Source organism: Centruroides vittatus, unplaced genomic scaffold, assembly GCF_030686945.1.
Source record: "Centruroides vittatus isolate TY-2023 unplaced genomic scaffold, ASM3068694v2 contig_1216, whole genome shotgun sequence".
Lineage (NCBI taxonomy): Eukaryota > Metazoa > Arthropoda > Arachnida > Scorpiones > Buthidae > Centruroides > Centruroides vittatus.
Window position 1 is genome coordinate 1 of NW_027120778.1, and position 26,533 is coordinate 26,533.

Below are 26,533 nucleotides of genomic sequence, written 5' to 3' on the forward strand. Positions count from 1 at the left end.
AACTTGGATCCTTTTCCCCAACGTAAACACGGAGGCAATCATTAATAGCACAGCACCACCTGCCGATTAATTTATAAATAACAGTAATAAAAATAATTCAAAATTAAATAAAATTATTTTTTGGTATATATCTATTTTTATTCAATATTCCTTTACTAAATGTGATTTCTATAAATATTTTTATTCAACACATACTTTTATTTTAATATTAATTCAAAAATAGTGATTTCGAATACAACAACTGTAATGTCTAAATCTAAATATTTAAGCGAAACAATCAAGTTTTTACAAAAATAGTACAAAACACAGTTTATTTTAAAATTGAATTTTATTTGTATTTAAAATAAGAATCAAAATATTTTAGATTAATCGAAACATCGAATCGAATTTGGTCACCAGAGGGCGTGGATACGTTACAAACAAATTAAGAAATATTTATAATAGCCTACTGTGTTTACACAACGAAAGTTAATCGGGATAATTTATCCCGATTAAGTGAACCTGTAATAACAAGAATACGAGTTATGACAGTGTTCCCGCGGAAGTTAATCCACATTATCATGACGTCATCTTTCTATGTGTTAATTCCGATAGGGGGCGGGAACAAAATATGTTCGCACGAATTCCGCAATTAAATGTTATATAGTTAAAATTGTTTACGTGAAATAATAACGTTTCTGTTTACAGTAATATGATTTTAAAAAGTCTTTATATTTTTCACATTCGAAACAATAGATTGAAACGTTACAGGGTCGAAAAGACGCAAATACAGTACAAAACAAATGGCGTGACGTCATGCTAGAACCTATTTTCGTCCCACGCTCGTGTCCGGCAAGATTACCCCTTTACTTTTTTCCTAAAGCTGACGTAGGATAGAGATAGAAACCATCAAGGGGCCGTCCATCAATTAAGGATCCACTTTTAGTTGTATACAATGATAAACTTTTCGCAAACTTTTCTTCTCCTTAATTTGTACACCTATTTAATAGACGGCCCCCACGGGAAACGAAGATTTCTTCACTTTCTATATTTCCTTATTTCCTTTTTTTTTGGCAATATTCGGAAATAAACTCTGAATTTTTAACATACGAATAGTGAGACTGGCGAGATCAAATCCATAGCGTGACAATGGTAAGAGTGAAACGTAATGTCAAAGGATCGTTTCCCTCCCCTCTCGTTGTCATATAAGCTGCTTTTTCTGCCGAAGTAATTTCGCTAGTAGCAATATCTTCAACTCGACGAGTGTATTGACGTGTTAGTACTAAAATTCAACTACGGTACCTTTTGGTACTGTACTTATAATCGATCGTAAATGGCCGAGGTGTTTCCCCACGATTATAACCGCCCATTGTATCGCATTCGGGACTACCCCCTCCTCTCTCTATGAGGAGTGACATCATTTATGGGCAAACCCAAAACAGGTTTGTTACGAAGTTCGATTGTAGCGACAGTGTATATAATGTAATCTATATGAAGCAATTTATTACATTATAGCCGATCTTACCCGTTTTCACCGGGTGCAAGAATTAGCATAGTTATTTATTTATTTATTTTTTAAATTACTTAAATAAATAAATAAAAGTTTTAAATACTAAAGCTGTATTCGGTTAAAATTCAGTAATGATTTTAACTTATTTGATGATAACCTTACTTGAATAAAATGATTAATTTTAAATTCTAAAACCTAAAAAACAAAGTTATTTGGAGCATTGTATTTCGAATTTTTCGTTTATTTTGGATTTATTGTTTTGGGGTATATTGAAATATTTATTAATTTCCAAAATGTATACTACATGCGCCACTATTTACTTTCCTTTTTTATTATTTACACTTTATACTGACTAAAACGAACTCTCTCCTCTTCTTTCCCCGGAGGAGGTTGGAATTTCCAAAAATCCCTTCTTCATCAGCTTAACGCGATACAAAACCAGGTCAAATTAACACCCGAATTTAATTAAGTATTTTAATTTGTCGTAAAAAGAATATAAAAATTCGTTTTTATTCGTCAAAACAAAAGAAAAATACTCAATGCATACTTTGTAAAATCCATTTACCTTTTATTTGTTAATTAGGAAAATTTGAAATTACATCTCTGGAAATGACGTAAAGAGAAATCGTCTGATTTTACTTATTTGTTTGATTTATTTTATTATGTATTACCAAAACCTGAATAATTGACTAGCACATGGTGCAAAAGAAAAAATTTTAGATAAAGATTTAAAGATTGCCTGAAGAAGGTTGTTAAAATTACTTCCATCAGCATTTTCGATAAGATTGTTAAGTTGATTCGCTATACTATCCATCATGTTACATTCAAGTGTTACGTCGTTAAGTGTAATTAAATATACTTCAAGGCAACTAAAGAAATTATTTATATTATCATCTAACCCTAGACGATAATACAAGTAAGATTGACTAAAAAGTCCTGAGATCATATTTCGTTCATACTGTATGATGCAATTCTCAAGGATTGGAACAAATTCTCTATTTCCCACGTCACAGACAAACTTTACTAGCTGTGGGGTATTCAATATACAATTCAGATCGGGGCATGTATCGTCGATGCTCATTTCTAGCTCATTTACAGCATTATTCACGCATCGAATTAATTCTTCAAAATCCTAGAAATAAATAATAAATATCAATTATTAAAACATAGAAGAAATTTTATATAAGGTAAATTTATATTACTTTAGATCACACAAGACATCGATACTGGGTAATATCACACCTCCTAATCCGGGTTTGGATGGCATTTTTACCGTAAACGTGTTCGAATGTAAAGTTTTCTTACAACGATCCGTTAAATGTGAATGGTTTAATCGTTAATCGTTTTATTAACCTTACATTTTTACTTTTTCGGTTGTTATATATAAAAGAGGGAAAGTACGACCATCGGTCGATAAACGAACCCTCCAGATTTTTACATTTGTGGCGTGCCGTCATTAGAAGCGGTGAAAGCGCCGCTTCCACCTTCCAAAGACCTTCCCTTGTAGTTTCTAAAATATAAATTTTCATATTTTAACGTACTTTGAATACATTAAAATTAATATTTTATTATAACTGCATTATGTATCTTATTACAAATTTCTATACTACATGTGAAAAAAAACGATAAGATTGCTATTGTATATTCGAATATCAGTGGCGGAATGGAAGCGCTTACGAGACAGCTTCCACAGCGAGAATAACTGAATGGGGTAAAGCAGCCAGGGGCATTGGCGCATGCGTTTTACAGAGCACCAACCTCAGCCGGTTTAGTTGGTGGAAGCTACACACGTGTAACACTTCCAACAATTCTATCCCTTAGCCACTGGGTAGGGAGCTATCTGACTAAGTGAATTGTTTAAGATTTAAAAAGTAAAGAGTATTCAATGTTATTTTTATGTACTTTTTTTCCAAGTTATATTTAATAATAATTTTCTTTTAATTATACTGTAATTACATTGACAGATTTTCAGACATAAAATCTTTAGAATTTTTATCACTTTTAGATGTTAATAATTTTAATGCTATGAAAAACAATTTTTCGAAGCGTGTTTTAATTCTATAAATTAAGTAAATTTTATGGGAAATTTTTTGATTTATCTAAATTACGTAGTGAATCGTAATATTTATATTCGTGTCCGGACTATATTGACAAGTAACTCTTAGACATAAAACATATTATAATTAATGTCGATCCGACAAAAACGTACTAAAAGAATTATATGATTTAATATAATTAATTTTTATGGTACCGTCTACCAGTGCGTCTGTTGAGCGCATTTTTTCGACCACGAAGCAAATTCATACATTGGTCAGGAACACTCGGTGGGAGGAAAAATTGTCGTCGCTAGCGTTGCTTTCGATAGAAAAAGCTTTTCAATACGCTGATGGAGTCGACGACCAGCGACTTTCATGATAAAGTAATTAACGACTTTGCGGAAAAAATCGCCGAATAGAGTTAGTTTATAAAAAATTAAAAGAACAAGTTTTTCTATCATTGTTTGTATTATATCAATTTGTATTATTTGTATTTTAGAACTAAAATACATAAATTGTTTATTTTTGTCATTTCCAGTATTTGTTTAAAACTTTTATGGAAATGTGAGGTTCCGGACAGGCCCGAACCGTCACGAAAGACGCGAAAAAACGGTTAATTTAGAGAAAAAACATAGGTAAAAGTCGTTTGTAGCCGGACACCCATTGTTTATATCAAACTGCCAGGCAGAAACCATAAATCACGGTAGGACGTCGTCCTATGATCGGTAGAAGATCGAATTCGTCTTCGATTTTGACTTTTCTTGCGCTCCAGGTAAGAGTCTCGTTACGCTTAGTAACGAGGGACCAACCACTCCGGAAGCGTGATTGAGAGAGAATAACCAATCAAATGGACGAAACAAAGAACGGAGATTGATATAATCCCCGACAATCGAGGACACCTGGCACTCGGTTAACGTTCCGAATAACCAAAACGCCGTATGTAAACGCGCAAAAAAAATTAAAAAAAAAAATACAATTTCTTGTCTATTGTGCCAACCTGTAACCCGTGCCACTTCGGACTTAGACCGTGTCCCCGACGCCAACAGAGGAAGTCTCCCCGTGCCCTACAGACTCGTCAATGTCACTGTCCCGGGGCCACCTTCGATCGACCATCGAAGAACCACATCGACGCCCAGGATGTCCGAACGGCTGATTGTCTTAAAGCAAACTATTTTGTACATAGTATATGTTTATTTTATGTTTTTTTTTTTTTTGGTCGGTTTTTGTCAGGTACGTCTCTTCCGCCACCACGCACGTACGAATGGACCCTAGGCCATCACTGACGCGCAATTAACTGATTGCCCCTGGAAGTCGGCTTCTTACAGAAACACAGCTTCCCTATCATCAAATGTCACGGCACGCCACTGCATTTTTGGACTCGGGGGACTTTGAAACTGGAGAAATACAAAGAAATTTGAAGGATTTTTTTTTTCTGTTTGTACGAATATTTGTGGGTGGGGGCTCAATTTTGTTCACCTTCTTTAAAACTTAATAAATCCTGGGTCTTTTGTCAAAAACTACTGAAAGTTTGCATGGAAGTTTGTGTATTACGGGGATCGATGCCGTTAAATTTTAGCGGTTAAAGGTTGTCGGGGTTGTGAGATAGAGCTGGCGTGTCGTATCTCGAATGCGGTCGAATTAATGAAGATTTTACTGTTCCGAAGCTTTTCATATCTAATTTTGAATTTATCTAACTTTGTTCTCGAGATGAAAGAAAGACGGTCAGATGGTCCACAGTGGAAATTTATAGGCCTGCAGTTTTTTTCAAATTGCAGCCCAATAATGAAAATTACACAATGGCTAGACATTGTAACAAAAATATTTGTAAAATTATAATTTAAATAATTACATTTGTAAAACACAAATAGATAAAATGTTATAATAGTTGATTAAAGTAAAAAACATAAAAGGTCTACAAGTGTATACTGTTAAAAATGAAGAAAATACTATCTAATTAAGGAAAATAATCTTTAAAATTGTATACTACTGTAAGTTAAATTTTAATTCTCGTGCTTTAAAATATAGGTGACGTTGTAGATAAAAATTTTAATTATGTAAACTTTATTACATAAAATTGTAACGCTCCAACCGAAAAAAAATGGAAAACCCGAAATGTGCATCTTGGAGGTTTAGACTTTAATTTAAAAAAAAATAAAAATAAAGGGAATAAAACAAGTAAAAGTACAAATTAATAGCCAAAAAAGTAGCTATAAAAGATTAAAATCCTAAGGAAAAAAGGATTAGAAGCTTTAAGAATGAAGTCCTAGTTTTAATTGTATTATTTTATTTATACATACCGAACCCGATTGTGCCTCACCAGTTCCAAGAAAGACAATTCCTGCAAAGAATAATTTTATTGTGTTAATAATGATTACGTGTCACGTTAATACGGGGTTATTATTCACTAATATAATAATAAATTTTCAAAAATAGTTGCTACTTAAAAGTCAAATATTTTAACTGTTTTAAATTCTTTCTCGATAGTTCTTTTTCTCGCGTTTATTTATTCCATTTTCGAAATTTTATTCTGTTTTTAAAAGTAATTTGAAAGTCGAAATCAAGATGGAGAATTGCGATGGGTTTGGTGAAGTGCTGTTGTGTGGCAATTACTGTTGTGTATCATAAAAGAGTTCTACCCAGTAATTATGAACTTTGAGACAATGTTTACTTCCAGTTCCTCCTATTAGGCTCTTTTACTGCTTTCGGGCGGAAAGTAAAAAATGAAAATATACGTCCAACGAAATAGAGAAGATTTAGTCGATTGGGGGAAGGCGAAGAAAGGATAAGGCAACGTAATACACGGGCAATCTGCCAAAAAGGGAGAACTTTCTACCGAAAATCTGTTTCCGTTTAGGTATTAAACACGTGCAGAAATTTACACAGGGCCAACTCCAAGTGGCCACTCCGGTGGCCAAGTGCAACTCCGCGACCAACAGTTTTTGGTGGTTTTATCTACTGTACTTGGTCAAGAATTGTTAAACAGTTGAAGCAATAGCAACGCACGGATAGCCTACATTTTCGTGCTCGACTAAAGGCCAACTCCGAAGAATTTACATAGAAATAGCAATAAAACTTGATTAAAAGACCAATAAAACATTATTTTTTAATTCCAGCAATAACTTGAACACGATACAATGACTTACCAAAGACGGAAAGAACGAGTAGGCCTTTGTTAATCATTCTGTTTTCAATCGAGTCGGCAGATCTGAAGAGTCCTTTGATTGCAAATCACGACGGGTGCGGGCTCGTCTCAGTTCGTTGTGAACAGTTCCGTTTTCGCTGGGGTTTAAATACAGTTTCGCTTCTACGCAGTAAGTTCTATTCATTGTGATTTTACTACGCAGCCCAATGCTAGACAATACGTAATTCTGCCCACACAGAATTTACCTGCGGTATACTCGACATCTGCGAAAAGTCGCAAGTGCTTACGTGTTTTTAGGCATTTGTTTGAATTGCAAACATATGTTCATTAAATGTATATTTTTTCTAAATTCAAAAATTAATCAGATCCCAGGTCCATAATGGGGCGGTCGCGTGGTGAGCATTATTCGAAGTTCTAAAACTTTGGCACGCATGAACATCTTTAAAGTGAAGTATGCTTACTATGTGGCACGCGGGCTCAAAAAAATTGGCCACCCCTGGTTTAGTCGGATGAGGCAACGCCATACTTGGTCGACCTGTTTGGGAGAGTGCCTTCTGAGAAACCTTGCTATAGAAAACTGGCCTCTATTTATATGTTAGACACGTGACGAAAACCCGATAAATTTCACGCGGCTAGTCCATTTGTCGGGGCGAATCCGCCATGGTTATAGGGCCTTTTAGTGCCCACAGTATAAGGCCGGATGGCCTAGCGTTTATGAAAGTAGCCTATCAATTCTCTGAGAGGATTGAGATCGAATCCAAACGGATCGAAAACACCAGGGATTTTTCGGCAGGTGATCTTTCTGAATAGGTCTGGCCCCTTTAGCTCTCCACCCTGCCGCCCAAATCTGGGCCGGGTCGAATTTGTAATGAGCTTGTTAAAAAGTTTCTGTTAGCAGACAGAGGGCGGAAAACGTTTTTAAAAAATGTTAATTGGGATTGAAACTGGTTTCCCGAATTGACAGGCCCTCCGATAACTGTCACAAGATCTGATTTTGAAGAAAATTCCAACTTCTGATAATTTAATCATTGTATCGCGAATTACTTTATTTGAAGATTTTTAAATTTATTTTCCTTTTAATTTGTAAAACAAAACACATTTATTCAAAACTGACGTTGCTTCAAATATTACGTCAACAAGTTTGACGGTTATCTCGCACATTTTTATCAAGTGGCATACACGTGTAAAGTAGGTTTATTGATGAAAACCGAGGAAAGTATTATATGAATGAACAAATATGACGATAATTTCGATAAATATTATTTTGTATTTAAGAACTAATTTACTGGTTGGAAATTCGAGTGACATTCTTGTAGGAATCCGAGTGTTTTCAGTGTTTTTCTCGAAATTTGTCTTAACCAGTGATTAAAATGAATAGACGCCCACCACCGGCCGAGTGGATAAAACCAACGATCACTGGTAGTTAGTCACTGGTTGGTGCCTAGTCATGTGGAGCTTTTCGAGTTTTTTTTTCACGTTAGTAACACGTAAATAGGGGTCAGTTACCCGTAAGAATTCTCCCGGAAGGCATTCCCCCTCGGTAGATCGCCCGCGTGTAGCGTTGCCGTATACGAATAAACCAAACCTGAAAATAATGACAGTCATTACGTTGCTAGAGTAGGTGCCTAGTCATGTGGAGCTTTTCGAGTTTTTTTTCCTTCAAATATTAACCTGCATAGTGTACCCTTACACACCAAACTTTTAGGCCGAAACTAGTGTACCCTAAATCACTTTTTAAGTAATCAAACTCGATATTTTTAGTACTTAAAATCAGGAATGTGTCCCTACGCTTCATCAACAAGTTTAGATTTCGTATTCGAGTTTTTCTTTACATTGACAAAAAAGTATAATTATATATTTTTTCTAAACCAAAAGCACGACGAATTGTTTCAAACGTATAAATTTTTATATACTTTTTACACCCTGTGGGCACTAAGAGGGCCTTTTTTTATCATTAGCGTCATTAAACCAATCAGCAAACCGAGTCCCACCAAGTTAAAAGTCGGTCTGATTCCAAAAAGTTCACTCGCCGCTCCCTTCGATTGTTGCCAAAAATTAAAGGTCAAGCCATCGAAATGAAGGTCCATTCTCACCAATTACGATACTGTAAGTCCTTTTACCGATGTTGCTATGTTGTATAAAAAGACACGTGGCGTGTGTGCATCTACATCGATAGATGTAGATGCACACACGCCTCGTGTATTTAACTTAATGTTTCTACGTTCTATACTTATTACACTAAATATTAACTTTGTAAAATGCGAATTTTTCTTTTCAAATAATAACTCCACATTTCTTTCAGATTAAACCCTTTATATAATTCTTTTCTTAAAAAACAAAAGACTGTTGTTGTCACTTTCTCAAAATGGCCAAACGATTATACCGGCAAATGTCGACATTCAGCATGCACTGATGGTGAATCTATATATATAATCCAGACGAGTTGATAATAATAATAATAATAATCAGCGCAGAACCCAAACGGTTAGGAGTTGAAAGTTGAAATTTTTTACACAGGGTACGTCACGAGAACGCACACTAAGAAGGGATTCTTCGAAATTCCTCCCCACGGGGGAGAGAGACAAGATTAAGGCTTAACACTTCCATTGTTGTTGGAAGTGTTAAGTGACGTTGGAAGTGTTAAGTGACAATGGAAGTGTTAAATGACAATGAAAGTGTTAAATGACAATGGAAGTGTCAAGTAACAATGGAAGTGTCAACAATGGAAGTGTTACGTAACAATGGAAATGTTAAGAGCCCAAACGGTTAGGAGTTGAAAGTTGAAATTTGGTACATAGTTAGGGTACGTCACGAGAACGCCCAGTAAGAAGGGATTTCTCGAAATTTTTCCCACGGGGGAGAGGGACAGGATTAAGGCTTAACACTTCCATTGTTGATGGAAGTGTTAAGTGACAATGGAAGTGTTACGTAACAATGAAAGTGTCAACAATGGAAGTGCTACGTAACAATGGAAGTGTTAAAAGGAACGACGTGCAAGACGCAGATGCAGTTTTTTTTCATTTTTGCGGAAAATCGAACATATATTTAGACCCATCTAAAAATTCTTAATTAGTCTAGAAAAGGGGATGTGGCCGTTGGCCATATTAATGTATATTTTGTATTTGATAAATTTATAAATTTAAGTTAGGTTTAAAATTTCTTTTGTTTCTCTCCCTTTCCTGTTGACAAAAAAAAAAGACTTCCTTCTTAATCACTTTACTATCTAATTGTTTTACTACCTGATGGGGAGTGATGTCTCCGATGAAAAAACAGCGTTGTTAAAAACAAAGTAATAAAAAAAAAAGAGGAGAGGAAAAGAAGAAAGAAAGACAAGGGATCTCGGCTCTGACGAGAAAGGTCGTGGAGCACGGGTTGTAAGTCGGAACGACATAGGATAAGAATTGGAGCTCGACGAGTGAGGTCGAGACGGTGAAGCTAGTCGGTTAAAGTAGACAAAGACCTTCCTGATGAAATGCCAATCTTATTGGACGGATTTGACAGTGGATTATCGACAAAGTGAACGAGAGGTACCTACTGAAATAGATGATCGGAGGCATCAGTAACCCCGCCCAGTGTCACGGAGCACCCAGAGCAGAAATCCCGCGTATTTCCACCTTCTCCTTTTTCTGTACTTTTATTCTCTCTTTCTTCCATTCTTATAGTCTGTAAGTAGGTTTAAGATAGATAAGGACCTTTGTAATATTAGTAGTATTATTTTATGTATTCTGGACTTTGTAATTTCACCGCCTACACATTGGGATCCAGTGTAAAAGAACCCTGTAGCGTAGCGAATCAAAGTATAGTTTTGTAAATTAACAAAGTGTGTTTGTTAATCCTCGCTTACCATTCGCTGTGGGATATCACAGGAGGACCCAATTCTTGCATTCTGTAAAAAGGGTAAGGTTGACTATAACGTAATAATCTTAATCTTCGCTATCGTTACTTTTGCCCGAGCAACGCCGGGCCTATCTGCTAGTGTTGAATAAAAATATTTTTCTTACGTTAAGTCAAAAATGCAACTTTTTAATATATATGTCAAAATAGGAGAAAGCTTAAGTAACAGCACGTGTAAATAAACTATTGAACCTAAAACGAACAGTATATTCTAAATCAGAAAAGAAAAATAATACCAATAATAAACTTACACATAAATTATGTGATTAACGTCATACAATCTTATTTATTGCAACAACTTAAACTGTTATGACACTTTGAATTGCACAAGACTCCCTTGCTTTAACAACTGCATTTAGTCGTGGAACACTTCTTTTTGCAGTTATAGCGTGTATTGCCTTGCCTTCCACTTCTCGAATTAGTTGCAGCTGCTTCTCTCAGGGAGAAATCTAACCTACTCTAACCTAACGTAACCGAAACCTAACCTAACATTGCACTCACCAATAAACCTTGCATAAGACTGACAAACACCAGTGTTCGAGAGTATAACAAATAGATGCGGCTTTTCGTTTCGACCTCCACCAAAGCTTATCTGTGCTTGTCGACATACACCGGCGATTGTTCGAATGTATAATAATATAACCAAATATTTGGTCTTTCACCGACGTATTTTGTATGTGTCGACATTCTATAATTTCGGTCTTTCACGGTGACATATACAGTACATAACAAGTTGGGAAAGTAAAAAGGAGTCGGAGTCGGGGATTTTTGACGACTCCGACTCTGACTCCGACTCCACAGCCTTGGAAAATCCCCAAAAATATTTAAAAATGAACACAAATTGTAAAGCAGAAACAAACTGTCAAATTAATTTAAAGTCTAAAATCGTGAAAGTGTCAGTTAATAGAAATAGAAATATTAACGACATTTACGAATAAATAATGTTCAAAACCGGATTAAAATATTATTTATAAGCAGTCCTTTAAAAGAGACAAAAGAAATATCTGAGTTAAAAACGAGAAAATTTCAAATATTAAAAGAATTTCGAATGTTTACAGCGGATTCCCCCTATTCTCCAGCCAAACTTATGCCGTGAAGCGATTGCAGCGCTCGAAGTGACAGAAATATTTATTACGCCATATCGTAGCATTCATCATCATCATCATTCGAGAGAGGCGTGTATGGCATCTCAGGCCTTTACGCCGGAAGAGAACAGGATGGGAAGAGTGGGCCTTATAGAAGACAGCCAATCCGAGAAGACAGATGAGAGGTCACTGACGCGACTAAAGTCGGCCTTATAGGAGACTAGGAGACGGCCCCCGCGAGAAAGAGAGATAGGAATGCCTTCCGGGAGGACTTGGGGGGAAGCTGGCCCCTATTCACGCGTCATGTGCAAGGGGGAAAACCCGGAAAAAACTCCCGCTGCCAGCTCGTCCGAGTGAGGTTCGAACCTGCGATCGAACTCCGGTGTTTAGGGTCTGGTCACCGCCAGTATGAGCGGAGACGGAGTCCACTCGCCCACCGCTGGGGATATCGTAGCATTAGAGCTATTGGACCAGTATATCTATCGACTCTGATATTACGTCACCTATATCGTGCAAAAATTACAGTTCAGAAAGTGTTGCCAGATATTTTAAATAAAACATAAATACAAATTCAAAATGAAAATCGAAATATTTGTGTATATTTCATTTACAAAAGATTTTAAACGAATTTAATTATTATATACACAATTTGAATTTTAAAAAATATTAACAATAATGAAAATGTCATCGTTCTTTCTACATAAAAAAAAAAAAAATTAAATCGACGAATTTTTCATATTTGAAGTCACGTGGCTCTTCATCCCCGGATGTTGCTAACACTTAAGATGGCGGCGGGTCAAGTAAGTGATATTAGCTCTTTAAATATAGTAACTGAACTTATTGTATAGAATGTTAAATATTTAATGTTTGAACGTATTTATTCGGTTATAGAAAACTGTTAATTTGATCGGACGTCGTTAAATATATTTAATTTTGTTATAATCGTTCAAGAATTGAATTGACGTAATGAAGTGGTAATGTTTTGAGTGCGAAAGAACGTGCAAATTGACGACAGAATGAAATTTACATATTAAAATACACGTGACTTAAATATCTTTAAAGGAAATTTAAGTAAATAATGCTCGAGTGAAGTCGTAAACTGTACTCTTGTCAAAACTTTGAATTTGTTCAATGTTATTCTGTTTATTGGAGTATATAATTGCGTATTTTTCTTAATATAAACGTGGGCGGTTGTTTTTAATAATAAATTAGAAGAAAAAAAAGTCGTATTATTTAAGAGTGGGTTTTAATTCGAAACAATAAATATTCTTCAAATGTTTATTGATTTAATACATCTTATAAGGACACGTCGTTCATTTATCTCAAGAAATTGTTTCTGGAGCAAACTTCTGCATAATGAAATCCTGTCCTGGTTAATTTCGATAGGGAAGTTTATGGGTGTTTCCACATCCTTTAAATATGACAAAATATTAAATGGAAATTATCATTTATCAAATTTTCGACGCGACATTTAAATACAGTGAAAACTGCTTAGGCGACAGCCTGCATTCGACGGGCACCTGTCAAAATGGGCAAAAATTTCTGGCTCAGAATAGTTTATACATAGTCTTTGTATAAGTTATCTGTATTAAATGACCACTTGAGTAACGTGACCGCGGGCATTGGTTTTTGGTCCAAAACAGCATAAAACAACTTTAATAAATGACCACTTCTGCAATATATCTATTCTAAACTATTGTTCGAATTCTTCTCGACAATGTTTCTCCCTCCTAGTATAATGAATTAGTCTAAACTCTTGTTTGAACCCATCTTGGGCACTTCGCCCATTCTTGAAATTAGTTGCAGGTGTTAATGGATTAGTCCAGCTACAAAGAAAACTCATTTCTGTTTGTTCGAAAATGTTGGAAAAACGAGAGATGCGAAGTGCTGTCATTTGAAGGTCGTATTAAAGTTATTAGAGAAAGTGAAAATGGCTTATCACAATGGAGATTTGTGGAGAAATTTAACTGTGGGAAAATGCAAATTTTCAAAATTTTGCAACAGAAGTCAATACTGGAGGAATGGGAAAGCAATGAAAACAAGGATAACAAATGAAAAAGAAAGCAGCCGAACGAAGAGATAAACAAATTGGTATGGGAGTGGTTTTAAAAGGCAAGTGCTAAACGGATTCTTTTGAGTGGACCAATCATTCGGGCAAAAGGACATGAATTTGCAGAAAAATTAAGGATTTTATCATTTTGCGACAGCAATAGATGGCTGGAAAGTTTCCAGAAGCGTCATAACATTGTTTACCACTCTGTGTGGTAAAAGTGGTGATGTCAATCGAGTTAATGTGGAATAATGGAAACAGCATGTTCTTTCAATGATAGATGGATATGATTTTTGCCATGTCTATAACACAGGCAAAACAGAACATTTTTTTTGTGCCATTCCGGATATAACTTTAATCGAAAAGGGAAAGAAGTGTTCGGGAGGCAAGATGGCGAAAGAACGCTTGACTGTAATGTTTTCCTGTAATGCATTAGGAGAGAAAGAACCAGCGTTGGTTATTTCTATGTCACTTCGACCAAGATGCTTAAAAGTATTGACATCGCAACTGTGGGTGTGATCAGGGAAGCCAACTCCAGAGCTTGGATGACAGCAGACATTTTTCAAGAAGGGTTAGAAAAATTAAATGAAAAAATGAGAAACCAAAACAGGAAAATTTTACTTTTTCTGGACAATGCTGCCTGCCATCCCCCCAGATTTCACTTTCGAATGTTGAATTGAAATTTCTTCTGCCACCTTCAACCATTAGATCAGCACATAATCCGGGAGTTTAAGGTACTATACGGAAAAAAACTTGTAAAATTTTTGCTTGTTCAAATAGTGCTGAAAGTGCAACACAACTTGCTAAACAACTGACCGTGTTGGATGCAGTTAAATGGATTAAAAATGCCTGGAAGGAAGTAAATTCTGAAACAATCAGCAAATGTTTTAGAAGGTGTGGCTTTTTTCGCAATACTGCAGATGCTCCCGATGCTGAAAACAAGAACTTTGTACTGCTGCACAAATTAACGACATTGTAGCTATTGAAGATGTTCAATGCTTTGAAGATTTGGATGACGACTGGGAGGATCAATTTATGGTTGGGGAAAAGACTAATCAACAACCATCACAAACAACAAAAGACAATGACAATGACGACAATGGTAATAAAGAACAAATTGATGTTCTTATCGAACTTTTTTCACTATCAGAGACTCTTTTCACAATTTTAAGATTGAAAGCAAGGTTCGTCAATCTCGAAAGACCACATCTTTTGGAAAGCATAGATTTAATTGAAAACGAGCTTGAGGAAGTGATCCTAAAGCAAAAGTTAACAGGTTAGACAGACTAAGGTAACAGAATTTTTTAATAAGCACATGTAAATATTGTCTAGCCTGTACATGCAAATTTAGTTTATTAAATTTTCTGTTCTGAATTGCTTTAAAACTGTGTTGTATTTTACACAATTTTAAATACAGGTACAGTACATGCACCTACATACAAGAGTACATACTATATCCTTACTGTCAATTCATTGTACTGTAGACCTACAGTATTTTTCTTGAGTTATAAAATATTGTACACAATAAATTTTATCAAACTGTGAGATCAGCCGATTAATTGTATTTTATTTATTTATTTTTTGAAGCTCACATACAGTACATGTGCGATAAATAGTTTCTGCGTCAACCTACCTTATTTCCACAATATTTTTAGAAAAATAACATCCAAGTAATTTTCGCATGCAAAATATTCAAAAAACAATAAATGCATTAATGCAAAAATCAGTTTTACGAGCAACCTTCTTAATCGTCATTGGACAATTGCGAATGTAGTGAAATCTTATTATGAAAAAAAATAGTAAAAATGTTTTATTATTAATTAATAATTGTTCTTATTGTACTTAAGAAAAATTATAATTCACACTCAACCTTTTAAAAACCAGTAATAATAATTGAAAACAAACGTTTTCGATTATTATTACTACTAAGGAAAATATTAAATATTAAAAAATACAGTATTTTTAAAGTTAAAATATGATTAAACTAATGAAAACGAAAACCAAAGTGATGGAGAGATAAGACACGCTTATTTATCGATGACATAATACACGTAACTGAGGAGCAAACAAAGAGAAACAGCTTGAATTAATTATCTTGGAAATTATAATCGAGAAAATGCGAGTATTGCATTAATCTTTAAAATATTGGTATTAAATCTGTCTTATAAAATCATTACGACTTCTGTAAATCGAGTTATCTGATAAGAATAAAATACAATACTAATATAGCTCTATCGTTGAAAAAATTCGCTTACTTTTGCTCACCTCGAGTTTTGCTTAGTAGAAATAGCTAAAAAGTACGCAAAATATGTACAGAAATACGGTATTACAGCACCACCTGTCTAAAAGCCCACTTTTTGAAGGAACCGTGGGTGGTTGCCATAGACAGGTATTTACAGGTAGGACAGATTTATAGGAAGGTTTTACTGTACTTTACTTTTTACAATTACGAAAATGGCCCTTTTGTTTATCCTGGGATGGGTCGGGCTTCAATAGGGGCAACCGAGCGACGAGGACGAAAAAAAATTTGAGCCATCCCGGATTTGAATCGGTCTCCCGGAGTGACGGGCAGGCGTATTTAATGCCTTGTTCGTCCGACCGCTTGAAAAATTAAATTGCTAAATTCCTCTTATTCTATATTTTATTTAGAACTTGTTAGTTGTAGAAATGGAAATGAATAATGGTAACATTAGTAAAGAAGCGTGAGCTTATTGAAGATAATTATTAAAAAGATCCAAATAATTAAACAAAATAATAAAGTAGGTTATATGTTTTATATTTTTTTTAGTTTGTTTATTCATGTTTTGGTTGCATTCCATTTGCTGTAGATATTTTATTGTTAACTTAAAGTATTTAAGCTTTAAATTTATTAACGAATGAACTGGAAAACAACTGTATATCGAATTTTTGTATTCCATTCTAGAGTTGTTTCAAAAAACAAAAATTTGTGGCAGTATGTGTTTGCATTCAGTTGAGTTAGACTGAAGATGGCAATGCTGAAAGTACTAGCAGATTTTTTTCTAATAATAAAAGGAGCAAATGCCAGTAGACAGTTGTTGTTTTCTTATTAATTCATTTATAGTCCGTGTTTATCGTAAAGAGAAGTATCTGTAGTATATAAAAAGTATCCTGTATTACAAAAAAAAACAAATTTTTAAATTTGTGTTTCCTGTTAGTGACTGTCCATGAATATAGTTTTTACTTTAACAAGTATATGTTAAAAGGAAAATATGTAATAATATACTTTTTATGTTACTTCCTGTTCATTTGAATTTTGATTAATTGCATTATTATTTAGTAATAATTATATATTTTTATATAAGTTTTGCATTGTGATGGAATTATATGTATGTTATGTAAAATATACAGTAGATTAGTTCTTTACGATAAAATAAAAATATATTTTTTGAAAAAGTAGCATTGAATGTATAATAAAGCAATTAAAAGCTAATAGAAATATTAAATTATTTAAAAATTTTTGTATTTAAATGAATATAAACAAGTTATAGTAGTAATGAAAGTTTGAAATCATAATTATTTTGATTCAAATTTATTACAAAACAGTGGAGATAAATATATTTGTTTCTTTTTTTCTTTCTTCCTTTTTTGATATAAAAATATGTGAGTTTCCTTCTGGCACTCAAGTTGTTATTAGAATAATAATATATAATAAGACATTAATTATCCCATAAAAGATAAAGGTACTAGTGTTTGCCATCTGTAGTAGATTTTGTCTCATTAACACTTCTTTTTCAGATGCATTGCAAATTATTATTTCTAATCAGTTTGTAGGGTATAGCATGTGATTGTTGTAACGCATAGCTGTTGTTTTGAGATAAATATCAAAAAAGAAACTTACAAAAGCTTATTGTGTTTAATTATGGTCATGTAAACACCTCTAATGGCCAGTACAGATGATCATTCTTGCCATAATAAATAAAAAGTGAAAAAATAAAACTGAATAACTAATTTTTTACAGTTCTTAATAATAATTTAACATAAGAAGATTGAAACTAAGTGGATTTGACCCTAATTGATTGATTAAGAATATGTACTTTCATTAAGTTTTGGAGGTTTGATTTTGAAATACAGTAGAGCATCGATTATCCGACCCCCGATTAATTAACCGACCGCGTTCTAGTCGGCAAATTCAAATGTCCGCTAGTGATGTGGTGCTACAATATTTGGTTATGTCTTGGCTACTTTAATATTATTTTTGTTAAATTTTTGCATGTTTTAGCAGGCAGCACTGGCTCGACCATGAAAGGGAGGCTAGTATTTAAACCAGGCCTAATGCACTATACTAATAATGTATTTATTCATATTTTTCGGTTATCCAACTTTTCAGTTATCCGACCAACCCCAGTCACTAATTACCGTATTTTACGGACCATAAGACGCACTTTTTTCTTCGAAAAATTGGCTCCAAAATTCAGGTGCGTTTTATAGTCCGTAGGGTCTTATAGGTTTTTTTTTTTTAAATAGCTTAAAAATTCAGGTGTGTCTTATAGTTCGTAGTGTTTTATAGTCTGTAAAATACGGTAAGTCGGATAATCGATGCTCTACTGTATTACATTTTAGGTTAGTTAGAATTTGTTTTGTAAATTTGTCTGTTCATTTATTATACTCAAAAATTCATTGGTACATAAAAATTTTAACTGAAACCATTTTGCAAATAATATATAATACAGACATATGCCAAAACTGCTTCATTCAGGGAGCCAAATATAAACTAGAATGTACTCTTATATTTGAATTTTGCCTTTCTCAACCTTTTTTCAACTGTATGGGAGCTGAGAATACTGAGAAAAGCTCATCTTTTTTTAATATTCATTATCATGTTGTGATTTCTTTAAACTAATGCATATTCCCCAAAAATATCTCTCATATCAATACCTATCACGTATGGACACATTTTCTGATTTACCAACACCGGTAACAGGTTCGGGTACGTGTCGATTTTCTGATTTCCTAGTGATTTATAGTTGAAATTGAAAAAAATAAACAATGATCAAGGCTTACATATTTTCATTTATACAAGAGTAATTTACAGAAAATAAAGATAATATTAAACATTTGGTAAATAAAAGAAAATATAAAATATTAAATGTTTACAATAAAAAGCAAGAAATGAGATAAGGAGATTAATGAAGTTTAATCAGTAAATAGTAATAAACTGATCAAACAATGAAGCAAGCGGATTAGAAATAAATAAGAAGGTTTATAAAATAAAGATATTTTATTTCTGCATTTTTAATGTAAACCTTAGGCTTGACGATCGTCTTGCTCGAGTTTTCTTACGTTTGGTTCCAAGTCGGACACCGACGGCCAAATATCTCTTGCCGCAACGTCCAGTTTGTTTCCGGTTTTCATTAAGGAAACGACTGCTAAATCCACATTCAACCAAGTATGTAGACAGAAAAGCAACGAAGAATATTTCAACTGTTTTCCACAATTTAGGTATGAAACTGTATTAGATTTACTTACATTTCATCTCTAACATTGCTACTCATTTGCAACTGCCATTTTTAATTCAAATGTAGAGCTATGCAAGCTGATAATGATCTGAAATGAGGTTTAAAACATTTATACTAATAAAAAGTATTTAGTGCCCCGAACTAAGCAGTTTTGGCATATGTTCTGTTTAATAGTTCTTATGTTGTCTGTATTAGCTAAAATGTAATAATATATTTATTTTATTATCAGTTATAAATTGATTAGAAATATTGTTTGTCTAAATAACTGATGATTATACCCAACCGCCGATTACTTACGGATAACAAGATACATTCTATTGAAGGCAACGAAACTGAATGTTGAAGAATCCCAAAAGAGGAAAATAATTAAGAAACGGCTTGTTTCTTTATTTTTTAATTGTTACTGTGGTATTGGTGTCGCTCATGTTTGTCAACTTTCTGATAGACTTCGTGAATGCTGTGTAACAAAATACTTTTGTGAAAGCATCACGAACACAGTAATTTATTCATTGGTAACATTCATAGATTATTTAAAGTTCTGTAAGTTTCATAAATATTTCGGATACGAAAAAGGATGAAAAAACTATTAAAACTATTAGTCATTTCTTCTTGGGTCACACCACTAGTGAAGTTCCAGAGAGCTAGATAAAGGGTTCACTCACTTCCTAAAAAAAGTTAGTAAATTTTAAGCTTTTGTTACATGTTTAAAATTGAATTACATTAATTTTCTTGTACTAGGAATGAGAAAAAAAGAATTTTTAATTTTGATATTGTTATATTATAAATTCAACTATGTGATAAAATATATGAGACTTTTATCATCATCATAAAGTTGACTGTAATATTTCCCAGAATAAGAATGAAGCCAATGCGCTAGATCTTGGATATGTATCACCCTATCATCATTGCTAAATAACAGAGATAGAACGAAAACTTTGAAAATTCAATGCATATTAAGATTTTACATTTTCAGGTTTTCTTTTTCATAATTACTTGCAAAAATGTTGGAAGTTCAAATACATTGTAACAGTTTCATATCTTATAAATTTTTTAATGTGTATTTTATATACACCTTATGCTACTTTGTTGTAATGAACTTGAAACTGTTTTCTATTGCTTATTAGAACTGTAGACTAATTAACACCGGCCTCATTCTTATTCTGGAAAAGACTATAGTTTTGTCGATTCTGCATTTTGTTATTGAAAAAATGATTTTTTTTCTCCATTGCGTGAATACAGAAATGGGATTTAGGAAACCAAATAATTTTCATTAAGTCCATTAAGTATGAAATAATTTTCAGTAGTAATAAAAGATTAGAAGTAATTTTGTCGAACTATGTAAAAATCTCCACTAAACACAAAAAATATTTAAGTTTAAAAAACATTATTACGCTAACTTAAAGCTAAAATTGTGTGTGGTACTATCGTTTACAAGATGTGATTAAAAAATTACTTTTAAATTAATAATTATAAAAAGTCAAAAAAAAATTAATTTTGGGGGTAGAGATGAGTAGTCCAACCCAACTCGAGATACGACACATTACTCTTCCCTATCTCCTCGCCTCCTTGGTTCGATACTTCAAACTTTAATGGCATTAACATCCCTTATGTACAAGTTATTGTGACGATTTCATTTCTTAATCTTTTCTCTATCCTGAGATGTTAAATAAAATAGTTGTCAACAAACACAGAGTTTTTTTTTTAGTTTAAGGAATTTCAAAATGTCCAGATTTGCAAAAAACCCACAGGATTAAATTTGACATTATCCTAATACTTTTCCATATTGTATATGGGACAATATCTTTTCTTCTGGATTAATTATTAAATTTAGCAAGAGATGGTGCCTAACACCTGTCTCCAGTGCCAAATTACTTAGCATTTAATTATTAATAGTAGTAGTAATATTGCCTGATATAATCTGGCATTTGTTTGGCTTTAATATATAACTGTCGGGTTTTAGATGTCGACGTTTGCCTCGTGCATTTGCCATTAATCAGAGTACTAATTTACTTAATTTTTGTTTATTAATATTGGTACAAGATGGCAACTTGACTGCCTACATTGGACAAATTATGTAGTCAATTATTTAAATTATATCAGTAATCTATATTTTTATGAATCCAGTAATTAAGTCTAGGACATCTCAGAACTTTTGAGGTCTCGGGGTAGATTGGACCCTTTCGTCTCTTTGTGGGCCCTTTTATCTGTCTTTTTTTTTAAAATAAAATACATAAAATGTTACTTTATTAATAAAAAGCAGTTTTAAAGATTTTATTATCTGTTAGTAAAAATATTAATTTTATAGGAGATAGGAACCACTACAGGTCCCAAGAAAAATCTGCAGCTTATCCTCTCAATTACCCAATTAGATTCTTGGTTTAATAAGCTGTATTTTGTAATTTTTATTATTTTGTTGTATTTTTTATAAATAAATAAATATCAGACAAATTAATAATGTAACCTTGGAAATGTATTTTAAATACAATGAAGTGTTCTTTACAGTTGTTTGCACTTTATAATAAATTCTTTTATTACTTATATAAATTTTTATGACTGTTTTATTTTATTTATTTTGAATATATTATGAAATGTATTTTTATTCATTATTTGCTGCAGTTGTCATGGCAATTTTTGTTCCCTGTGGGATACAAAGAAATAAAAATAAATTGTTTTGGCTAAGCATCTGTTACTTTTGTGGGAGGAGGAAGAATACTGCTTGCTTAGTAAAGAATGCAACTTGGAAATGCCTTATTTACAAGAAGGATAGTATCAACAAATGGAAATAGTACTTTAAATTAATGATCTAAACCCAGAGGATGCCAGAATGATTGACATAATTCTGCTCGGTTGCTTGCAGAGCAATGTTCAGAATCCACGCCAAAGGCTTTTAATTATTTGTAATGATGAAGGATGAAAGTAAGTGTGCCAAAAACTGAAGTGTTGACACTCAAGAAATTCTGTTCAACATACTCTTCAGCAAAGTAAAGCTATATTGAGGCAAGTGGAGAAGTTTAAATATTTAAGGGTTGCATTCACGAATGATGGAAGCAAGACAGAATACCCAACACACCATACTAAGGAAATTAAGTCAGTAGTGTCAAGAAAGAGAGAAGGTCGAAGGCATAGCTGTCAGTTTTCTGCTCAGTCTCACTTCTTGCCTACGGACGTAAATGTTGGGTAATGATCAAAAGAGGACAATTGCGAATACAAGCTGCTAGAGTTAAGAGGCTCGACAGAGTTTACATCAGCAGCATCCAAGGATCTTAATATTGAGACACTGCCTCTGTCTTGAAATATCGTAATTACATTGGTTTGGAATTATAAATAGGGTGCCTTAGGAATGACTTGTAAAGAATCTTGTTTTGTACCCCAACTGACCCAGACCATGCGGATGACCAAGAGTCGGACAAATTGCACCTGGGAACTAAGTTAGACAGGTCTTGGGATTCAGAAAAAGAGCAGCATTCATTTGGTTGAATAAAAGCAGAAAAAATAGAAAATTGACTAATACTATATGAATTGTGTTGCATAGAATTTAAGAAGGAAATAAGATTGACTATTAAAATATATTTGAAGGGAAATTGAACAATTTAAAGAGCAGCAGATGTGAATAAAATTAATTGTTGAATAAATTTCAGGGACAAACCATAAGTAACATATTGCAACGATGTGCTTCAAAGTCTGCTTTCTGTTTACATCCTTAATCCTCAGTTATTATAATAGATTTGTCTTGAAATCTTTGCATCAAATAAAAATGCATAACACTGATCAGGTGAACATGTAAGGAACCTTAATCAAGAACCATCTTTATTTATTAATTATCTTTTCTATTTATAAGTCTTTTTGAATTCATTTAATAACTGAAATTAATTGGATAATGCAAAATTATTTATTTGTCACACAAAAAAAGTTAGTAGGTTATAAAGTTTTACATCTATATGGCAAATTCCCATGTAGTAGAAAGAAATGATGCAATAGCATATTGTTTAAATTAATTCTAAACATTTTTTTAAAAAAATATAAACACACATTAAGCTACATAAATCGTCTTTTGAAACATTTTAATAGTATTTTAATGTTATTTAAAAAAGAATATAATAAGGTTATAAAAATAATTTATACAATATGATGGATTACAATATATAAATAGAAATTATAATATTAGATTTAAAAGTTTTATGATGGAAAGATTCTTTAGTAGTCTTTTTCTTTGATATCAAATGTCTGTGTTAGTCTCATTTTAACATAAGATCCATAACAATTTAGTAATGTTGACATCTTTGCAGATCATTTTATGAATTTTGCCAAGAGCTGCATGTTATCTGACTTAGGCTTTAGCATATTTAAGCCGGATATCCACCCGAGCAATTTCACTATGATTTAAATGCTTTTGTGCAACCTGAAAACTGAGTTTCTAAATTGCATGTAAACACACAATTTAGACACTTGTACCGGATGTACGATACCTTTCCATTGTGTAAATCGGATGCGGCAAATCGGCGACGAGTGAATGTCGTCGGATGATTTGACATCATTTCTGCAAAATTGGTCGGAAGGATGCAAGCCTAAGGCGTTGTAAATATAATAAATACATTTACGACGTCTGGCAGCAGTTGAGAAATTAATGGAAGTTTGCAATTTTCCTTAATTTTTGATAAAAGGGATGAAAACTCAATCAACTACATTCAACCTTGTACAGCAACAAAAATATTTATTAAACATTAAAACTATCATTATCAGTCATTTGCTATACAAGGTTGGGTGTAGTTGATTGAGTGATTTATTGAAACAGTTATTTTATGAATTAAAAAGGATTGAAAGTTTAAAGTGTAAAAACAATAAAAGTACTAAATGATTGATGTTTTGTTTTTTTTTCTTTTTATTATTTTCCACAAAGAACAGATATGCTGCTAAGATTATTGTCGTCGTCGTCCATCTTTGATTTTTTTTATTTCCACGAGATAGCGTACAAATGAGCATAGTGGTTATCGACAGTGTAATTTGTGTGGAAGTCATTTGATTATATGCTTTCTTAGTGCAGTGAAATTGCTCATGTGAATATATTAAGAGTATGTTGGCAACCTGAGATAACTTCAAATCTTGTTAAAGTGATGCAATCTGTGTACTTCACACACTAACATAGCCATACAATAGCCAGCCGAGATTTACAAAACATGCCATACTTAAGCTGTGATAATGTTCAATAATTATTAATATAATTTATTTATTATTTTCGCTTATAACGAGAGAGAGATTTGCAGAATGTTTGTGCAGATTTAATTGAAAGTGTATTCTATGAAGTTGTAATCATCAAAGAAAGTACCATAACTAAATTTAAATATGAATTTCTAACCGATTTCTGTTGATTAAAAAATAGTTGCATTTAAAAATAGCCGACGAGTAGACATGTCATTTATTTTGCTATATATAAAATTAACGAACTAAAAAAAATTGTTCACATAAAGAAATAATTTGACTGGATACATAAAGAACAGATAATTTTATGCTAAATTACCATTTGACTTGGCTCTAATAGAGTATGATTATAAATGCTAAAAGTGATGGGCAGACTAGTAATGCACTTCTAGTATATTGGCAGATTGCCAGCCTTCTGTCCCCTAACAACAGCTATCACTGCATGCACCGTTATTAAATCTGTTTTTCTGTTTACCTTTTGGTAAATGTAGTGATATTGATGAGAAAGACAGTAACTTAAAAATATTTTGTTTTGAAATAATAATAAATTAATGTGAGTAGCATATAAAGAATTTGTATTTTGTATTCAAGAAAGGATCTAGACAAGAGAATAGACATTCAGTTTATCAGTTAGTTAAGAAAATAATTATCTAGAAATACAGAAAGATATAAACATCTTTCTTTGCTTCTAGATATTTATTTCATTAACTACAAGAAAGACACATATATACCTTGCTGGGTAAAACGTTAGCTGGCTGAGTGCCGTTGTAGAGTTCTACTTAGGCCTTTTGGTTCCACACTTATACACATTAGGACAGTATAACATGTGCTGAAATAAAAAAGGAGTAAACTTAAATCTAAAATTAAGTATATATTAAGAGACAGAATTTTTATACAATTAATAATGGAATACCTGTAGGGTGTGAAATAATTCTGATGAGATGTACAGAGAACATAGACCAGATATGAGAGGTTAAAAAGAAGTGAGTATTCCCTGTATCATACACTGAAAGTTTGGTGTGACTTGCACAGTGGAGTATGATAGAGGAAGGGCAGTAGAACATCTTAATGAGCTTTGCTACTTAGTTAAGAATGGCTGCCAGATGTCCTTTATGACTGCACCTGCATTTAGGTTCATTCTGTGTGTTTCTTTAGTTTTAATAATTTCCATGTGTTCATAATATTTTTTTCTTTTTTAAGAATTTTGATGCTGTCGAGTGAGATCTCGCAGCCAGTTTAGTTGCAATGAGTGGCAACTGTCGAGTTGGTGTAATTATACTTCACGGCTCTTATATGCTCTTTTATACGGGTTTTTAATGCTCCGCTAGTTTCACCTATGTAATAGTACTTTGGATGACACGTACAAGCAAAGCTGTAAACAAGATTATTATTTAATAAAACGTCTCTGTTACTATTATCGGGTCAGTCCATAAGTTCATGTGTATTTTTATCTACAAAAAAAGCAGCAAAAAATTTTAATTAAATTTTATTTCAATCTATAATGTATTCACCATTATTTTGTACAATTTCTTGCCATCTCGATGGTAGCTTTTTAATCCCATCTTCGTAAAATGATTTCGGTTTTGAATCAAAATATTCAGAAATAGCCTTTTTTACATTGTTCTCATCCTCAAAAGTTTTCCCTTTTAAAAAATTCTGCAAACTGCAAAAAAGATGATAATCACTGGGAGCAATATCTGGTGAATATGGTGGATGAGGTAAAATTTCCCAGTTGTGGCTTTCAAGTTTCTGTACAGTTATTTTTGCAGCATGTGGTCTGGTATTGTTATGCTGCGAGAGAACCTGCTTTCTGTTCACTAACGACGGTCGATTTTTTTTCAATTTTTCATTTAAACACTCTAATTGCTCACAATACATTTGAGCTGTAATTGTTTGATTAGGTTCTAACAGCTCAAAGTGAATTACACCTGACATATCCCACCAAACAGACAAAAGAATTTTTTTGGATGCAACCCACCTTTTGCAGTCTGTTTTGGCTGCTTGTCGCGATCCATCCATTGTCTTTTTCTCGTCACATTATTATAGAGGATCCATTTTTCTTCTCCAGTAATCAGCCTACCAAAAAAAGGTTCTAAAGCAATGCGGAATAAAAGAGACGTGCAAATGTTTACACGTTGTTGTCGGTTAGCTATTGATGGTTCGT

The 26,533-nt window shown here is 33.1% G+C and overlaps 1 protein-coding gene and 1 long non-coding RNA gene across 2 annotated transcripts in view; one reads left to right on the forward strand and one right to left on the reverse strand.

Annotated features, from left to right (window-relative positions):
* Window positions 1–2,033: 2,033 nt before the first annotated feature.
* LOC136987255 (uncharacterized) lies at window positions 2,034–6,794 on the reverse strand. Its single transcript, XR_010882595.1, has 3 exons — window positions 6,669–6,794; window positions 5,823–5,863; window positions 2,034–2,621 (listed from the first exon to the last, which is right to left on the reverse strand). It is a non-coding gene; the product is annotated as an uncharacterized lncRNA (long non-coding RNA).
* Window positions 6,795–12,353: 5,559 nt separating this feature from the next.
* The window catches only part of LOC136987221 (golgin subfamily A member 7), a 29,060-nt gene continuing 14,880 nt past the window's right edge, over window positions 12,354–26,533 (forward strand). Inside the window, exon 1 of the mRNA XM_067284916.1 lies at window positions 12,354–12,446. Within this exon, the coding sequence (XP_067141017.1) occupies window positions 12,414–12,446 (33 nt within the window). The 5' untranslated portion in view covers window positions 12,354–12,413. The remainder of the gene's footprint in view (window positions 12,447–26,533) is intronic.